Source organism: Sebastes umbrosus, chromosome 9 (genome assembly GCF_015220745.1).
Source record: "Sebastes umbrosus isolate fSebUmb1 chromosome 9, fSebUmb1.pri, whole genome shotgun sequence".
Lineage (NCBI taxonomy): Eukaryota > Metazoa > Chordata > Actinopteri > Perciformes > Sebastidae > Sebastes > Sebastes umbrosus.
Window position 1 is genome coordinate 20,340,969 of NC_051277.1, and position 7,167 is coordinate 20,348,135.

The following is a 7,167-nucleotide window of genomic DNA, read 5'->3' on the forward strand; positions in this document are numbered from 1 at the left end:
ACAAGCCAGTTTAACTAAATAAGGGTGCTACATAAGTATCTTAAATACACTATCAGAATATTATTCTATAAGCACTGACCTTTTCGAATTGCACAGGTCCACACTGGTTCAGATTCATGTCTTATTGTGAGCTGGAAATGACTGTCTGGATTTTCAATGAACACTTCAAAGAAGTTTGGGTCACTGCCTTCATATATGAGCTTCAATTTCTGTGAAAGATGTATATAAAAGGAGTGGAATTAAACTTTGTGCCAGGGTAAATTTTTAAAATGTGATAATTCAAACATAATTTGTCAAATACGGTAAAGAAAAGAAGAGTTGATATTGTAATTTATATCAAAGAGATCTTCACACAGGCAGACAAAGACAAATATTGGGGCTGTATTTTACCAAAAGATACAGTTACTGGACATGGTATGTTAAAGGAATAGTTTGACATGAAGGAAAACGTGCTTATTTGCATTCTTGATGAGAGTTAGGTGAGAAGATCGATGCCACTCATGTCTGTCCGGTAAATCAGAAGACAGTTAGCTTAGCTTAGCATAAACACTGGAAGCAGAGGGAAACAGCTAGCGTGGCTCTGTTAATCCTTATGTTTGTCTCCTTACAAAAAATGCAGAGTAACAACAAGTTGTGGTTTTATGGGAGGTAATAGATCTCTACGTGTTTACTTGACTGGCTAAAGGTACTTTTCCGCAGCAGAATAGAGTCATTATGCTAAACTAAACTAACCGTCTCCTGGCTGTAGCTTTGTGTTATTCCATCTTATTAATTTCTGGACTACAATTCACTCAATAGCTGAAAAACAGCTCAAACCGTACCTCAGGGTAAATTTCTGCACTGTCCAAATCGGCTGTGAGGATGAAACGATCGCGCATTTTCAGGGACTTCTCCGGGTACTGCTTTTGGATCATTTTGTGTCCCCTGGATGATTCCTTCTTTTTTATGGTCTGTGGGGAAAAAAGACATCCTCAGCACAAAGAAGCTTCAAGGCTACAGTAGCCAACATGGCTGTCTGTGTTTTGAAGTATGAATCATATGAATCAACATGATGACAGCAATAACCTGTTGTAGAGCAGGATCACGAGGGATCAGATAGACATGCAGAGTGAGGAATGCTTCGTTGGTCTTGTATATTAACACTTTACAGTTAATTTTCACTGGAAAGCCGACTCTCATCAGGACCCCTTTTGGAGAGAAAATTGGCTGGGACAACTTGACATGGGATGGCGTGACCTCAGACACTTGTTCCACAACGTCTCCACAGGTATCTATGTGGAGGACTGCCATCTTGCGTAAAATTCTAGGGACGTCTTCTGCACAAAAGACAAGTGCATCAAGGTTTTCATACACATACTATCAAACAAAGATGTTGCATCTTTTTTTATCATATGATGCTTGCTTACCTGTGCAGATCCAGTGTGGCAGATAAGCTTCATCTAACTTTCCAGCAATGACTGTAACGTCCAGTAGGGGACCACCAGGGAAGTAATCCAGGGTCTTCAGTCTCTCCATGTGCTCCTCCCAGGAGCCAAACTGGTACTTCAAGCTGACCTTATCCTTACTAACCCAGCGCAAGCCAGAGACACTGCATTCAAAGTTACCTGCTTCAGACTGCAGGCTAATTCATGAAAGGGGAAACAAATGATGGTAAATTTTGCACTGAAATATTGTAAAACCAGATGTTAATGTAAACAGAAAACAAAAATCTGCCTTGATTTTAATTGCTGTAAAAGCATAACAAGGATATCTGTAATAATGCATTGGTATTAATAGTAACACTGAAAAGATCATAGGTTTTCTTTTGTGAAAATGTTTTTTGCTGACACAGTATTTAAAAGGTGTTTTTACCTGTAAATTGGAGCATACTCTGCATCCACACAGTTCACTTCAGGCTCAAGTTTAATCCAGTCAACCTCAGGGGACATTTCACTTCCGGTTACGACCATTAGCTTGTTAGAGGAACTCTGGAACAACAGGTTAAAAGTCGAATTTACTGTAGAATCACTGTTTATCTTTAACAGTAATACAGTTAGCATTTTTAAAAATTGAGCAATGAAAGACTTTTTCAGCGGGGATTTACGATACGTCTTCAAAAACAAGCTATGTATTGTCAAAGCTACCTGCTGGGGTATTAAAGCTTGATTTTAAAACTTAAAATTGCATGTTTAAATACTGACTCTTGGATGTAATCATCAACCCATAAATCTCATTTATGTGGGTCATTACACCTGACAATGGCATAACACATATATATAACCCAGTTTCTCAATTCTTTTTAACAATCAGAAGTGGGCCTTAAATTACAAAAGGTTGAGAACTCCTACTTTAGACAGCTAAGGATCTACTCACACCCTCATGCCACACGACATTCCCCATGTGTCCGTCATCACTCCCAGACATCCTGAAATGGTAAAAGACAACTAACATTGTTTACTCGTGGTCCTTACAGTCTTTTTCTCCAGTTGGCTTAAAGAAACATACATTTTGTTCATTAATTTACTCAGACACATTTGAACAAATCTATGTACAAAAGGTTTGTGTTACACAGCAACTTGCAGGGCACAAAGGAGGTCTACACACTGTAAGGCTCCAAATAAACAGTTGTTTCTTTTTTTCTCTTTTTAAGGCAACGTTTCGATCTGTAAGATCTTCCTCAGTCAACGCCGTCGTATCGATGTTGTTCTATTTTCTTGCCTATTTTATTCTGTTCTAATTTAAATATCTGTTCATACATTTTCTGTGTGTGTAGCGTGGTGCAGGCTACAGCTACAATTCATTGTGCAATCCAGTATTATATTTATATTATATAATGACAATAAAAGCTGAACTTTGTACCTTGGATCTTCATGTTCTGGCTTCTGTTTCTCAACAGATAAGTCGTAGAAGATGTCTTTGCTCCCAACAGCTGTCAGATGACCATCAAGGAGCTCCCTCATCTTCTCCTCCGAGGTCGGGGGAGCGCTGATTTTATCATAACTTTCCTGTTGAATAACCATCTTGGTGAGGAGCTCATCCAAAATTGGTTCAACGTCGCTCACATTGTGGATCAGCTGATCTTTACATCTATCCACAATGTGTTCATCTGAGGGAGGACCTAAAGGAAAAATACTCTTTGGTGATTTATTGGATTCATTGCAAAATACTAAACATATTTCTTCCTATTTTGTGTAGCTGATGGACATTTCACATATAATATTAAGATTGTCATTTTGGTTGTTAAATGTTGCATGTGTCACATTCAAACACTTTATAATGCACACAAACATGACTCACATACAACAATGATTTAATAGGAAAAGAGACCCAGAAAATGATGATTTTGATGCCAGCAATACTTTTGAGAAGAACAAAGGACATTTTCAAACTGTGGATTTCTAATTTTGGAACCAAAAAAACTACATCTATACCCATGTGTTTAATGTAAAATTAAAAAAGTAATAGTGTCTCAGAAAACAAAGAAATGACTCACCGCCCTTGGGATCAGGCTTGAAGAACGGTCCACGCGCTTCCATGACTGACAAAATAAGAAGACATATTACATTACAATTTTTAAAAACATGTTGGACTTTAATTTGAGACGGTTAGTACTGATGGAAACAACTGTTTTTCGTAGTCTCAACAAAGGCCACCTGGCTGGACTGAAAGCAGGAATTTTGCTGAATATGTGGTTGCAAAGAGATCTGACAGTTTTTGGAAGGATATACCTAACTAAAATGAAATCCTTAGCAAGGTGTATTTATCCTGCATATTCCATGGCCATACCTAATAAGCTCATTAAAACCATACACCAATTAAACTTTAATTTTATCTGGAAAAATCAGGCTCATTACATTAAGAAATCAGAAATGGTTAAAGAATACAAAGATGGTGGTCTGCAGGCTATTGATTTTTAATGTTTAAATGGCTAAAATCCTTTCTGCTAAACAAAGATTGTATCTGGTATTATCTCCCCAGAGGTCTGTTCAAAAAAATGGGTGGTATTGAGTTTGTTCTTAAATGTGACTTTCAGATTGAAAAATTGCCAGTCAAATTGTCCTTATTTCACAAACAAGTTTTGTTATGCTGGAAACTCATGTACACACACAATTTCACCCCACACCAAACTCCCATCTGGAACAACAGATATGTGTTATGTAATGGTAAATCTCACTACTTACAGCATTGGATGGATAAACATATCTGGTCAATAATGCATCTAATGAATGATCAGAGATACTTGCTGTTCTGGGAAAGCTTCTGCTCAAAATATAATATAGTTTGCACACGTGCCCTGTTCCAGGTAGATGACTGGTCCAAAACACAGATAAACAGTTGTGTGTAATAGAATTACTTGTGCTTCAAGTTAATGGTCAGGATTTTCTGGATGCGAAAAACTCAAAGAAATTGTTACGTAATCACCTGACCAACATACTGTCCCCAATACGATCAAACAGAAACAACATCATCCAACTATTTTCAGACTCAGACATTAAGAAATGGAGATCTAAATACATCTGTAAGTCCCAAGACAAAAGAAGTCCATTTAAAAATAATGACTAATATTTATCCATCCAATGAATTGCTAAGACTGAGATTTAATGTTGATCACAATAACTGCAACTTTTGTGAGATTGAAACTACTGATCATCTGTTTTTCCACTGTATATATTCTGCGGCATTCTGGGAAGATTTGCAGGAACTGGCTTTCAACCAAAATCCAACTACTTGCTCCTCTCACAAGAGAAAATATTGTGTTTGGTATTAACATGAAGGACATAAAGAGTGACTTGATCTTGAACAATCTGATACTGCTGGCAAATTTTTTCATCCATGCATCCAAATGGAGCAAAATTAAACCCCTATTTTCCGTTTTCAAAAGGGACCTTGTGGACAATCATCTCAGTGCTTTAAGACTAATGAAAGGACAACATGCAAAGTCTCTGCTCCTAGAGCTACTATGGAAGACTGCAGTCTTATTATTTATTTATTTATGCATTTATTTATGCATTTCTTTTTTGTTCCTTTGATTTTTTTCTACCCTCTTTTATTTTTGCTATTATATAATTTTTTTTATAATTTAAGTTATCTTTCCTATCCAATTGTGCCTTGTATGTTAGAAGTATTGAGTTTAAATTATTATGCCTTAATGTTTGTAAATTAATTTTGTTCAAGAAAAAAAAAAAAAAAAAAAAAAGTATTAGTATTACTACAGTTCAGACTTTCAGAAGAGGGAACCGAAAGTACTAAAATGCTTACTCATTTCCGGGTTTTAGGACTTATTCCTATAGCACTTTATTACAGCTAATGATTTGGGAGCAGTCAAACTTCACCTTATACTACATCACAGTATGTAAAAACTTTGGATGGACAGGAAGGCAATCCAGGCACTCTAAAAATACTAAAACAAGTGGCAACAAGGAAGGAAATATATATATTTTTAAAAAGCTTTTATTCTAGTGGCTAAATCATTTAAAGATCAAACATGTTTCGACCACTGTAGGTCTTCGTCAGGGCTTAAAACAAAAAAGCATGTAAAAAATTTACCTAGTCTGTGCGCCTCGTCGAGGGAGCCAATCCTCGTCAGTAGGCTCCTAGGAGATGAAGTGCGCCTGGAGAGTAGATGAGATCATGTGAGAGGGTGGGAACTAAAAGCTGTGGTCAGGTTAGACAGTTTTCTAGCAGCCTTCATGGAATTTACGGGAAGTCACAGAAAAAGTGACTCCCTGTTAGATCCTGCAGGCCACCTGTAGTTTTCAGACCACGTTGGGATTTATTTTTATTTGTTTGTAAATCTATGTGGAAATGTGTGTGTGTCTGAGATTGGATTCTATCCTTTATTATTTTTATGTCCAACTTGTAAAGCACTTTGTAATGAGCACTCATTTTGATTAGTGTTATATATAGATAACCTTCATTATTATAACAATTATTATTATCAACCACACAAGATATGTTTGTTAACAGATGAAACCTTCATTACACAACATGACACTAATACAATTTAGTGTTAAATATTACAGTTATACAGAAAGTTGTGACTTTCTACTACAGGTGGGGTGCCTGAAACTGAGGAGCAAAATGTACGCAAAGAAACCATCCGAATCTGCCAGGCTGTCGCACCAGAACAGCTGTCCAAGCTGCCAGATGTCATCGACACGGTGCACCGACTCGGCCGTAAAAAGAAAGAAGACCCCAAGCCCAGAGGAATAATTCTCCAGTTTACATCAAGAATACACCGCGATGCAGTCTGGAAGGCAGCGAAAGGTCAGAGTACCTCCGCATCAACGGTTTACGCTTCGCCGAGGTTCTATCAAGAGGAGACCCAGAGAGAAGAAAGCATCTCTGGCCGATGGTGGAGAAAGCACGCAGTGAGGGGAAAGCAGCATACTTCATCGGTGGTCGTGCCTTCGTCAGCGAATCCGAAGTATCACTACATACTTGAAGTCTACTCTTGACAGACAGCTAACAGTGTTGGAAATGTCTGAAAATATAAGCTAATGCAGCCTGGACTGCTGATCAGGTATTTTTGTATGTTCAGTTGATTCCACTTTTTACTACCTGATCCACTGTTGCACTTGTTAAAATGACTGTTGACTGAGGGAGAAGGGGAGAAGAGAAGAAGTTGCATTTGTTTCTTTGTTTGGATTTTATATTAAGATAAGCGAACAATTTGAATATTTCTGTTTTTACTCCTATAAAATTCTTAGAGGAGAAAGAGTATTAATCTGTAGCCAGCTACCCTTACTAGATATCTAGTTTCTTTTAACGTTACTGGAATTTTGCATTTAAGATTTGATCTATTCAAAACGAACGAGATAATTGCAAGTTAACTTTGTTTTTATATATATATATATATATATATATATCATATCATATTTTCCCCCAAATTGAAAATTGAAACGGTGACACTCTTGGTTTTATTATCGTTTTTTCTTTCAGTCACAAGCTAGTGAAAAACCAGTCCTTTTATCAGTTCATTTTTCTTCTTCACTGTTCTTATTACCATTTCATTATCCATAATTACCCTTAATGCCAGGGGATTGAGAAACACAGTAAAACACAAAGCCATATTTTTATTTGCTAAACAGCACAAAACCGATTTATGTTTATTCCAAGAATCTCATTCAGTTTTCAACGATGTTAATTGTTGGAGGACACAATGGGGCAATGATTTATGGTTCGCCC

General features: G+C 37.0%; 1 protein-coding gene across 7 annotated transcripts in view; it reads right to left on the minus strand.

Annotated features, from left to right (window-relative positions):
• The window catches only part of LOC119494420 (NACHT, LRR and PYD domains-containing protein 1 homolog), a 42,948-nt gene that overhangs the window by 5,400 nt on the left and 30,381 nt on the right, over positions 1-7,167 (minus strand). For 2 of the 7 annotated variants that reach the window (XM_037780285.1, XM_037780284.1), the window contains exons 7-12: positions 2,353-2,365; positions 1,852-1,967; positions 1,407-1,621; positions 1,066-1,316; positions 822-950; positions 80-209 (exon numbers count right to left, since the gene is read on the minus strand). The exons of 3 other annotated variants lie outside the window; for them this stretch is intronic. In XM_037780285.1, the coding sequence (XP_037636213.1) occupies positions 80-209; positions 822-950; positions 1,066-1,316; positions 1,407-1,621; positions 1,852-1,967; positions 2,353-2,365 (854 nt within the window). Of the gene's footprint in view, positions 1-79; positions 210-821; positions 951-1,065; positions 1,317-1,406; positions 1,622-1,851; positions 1,968-2,352; positions 2,405-2,838; positions 3,098-3,472; positions 3,518-5,526; positions 5,620-7,167 lie in introns of those variants that run through there. 2 more of the 7 variants (XM_037780283.1, XM_037780280.1) reach the window with 2 other exon arrangements.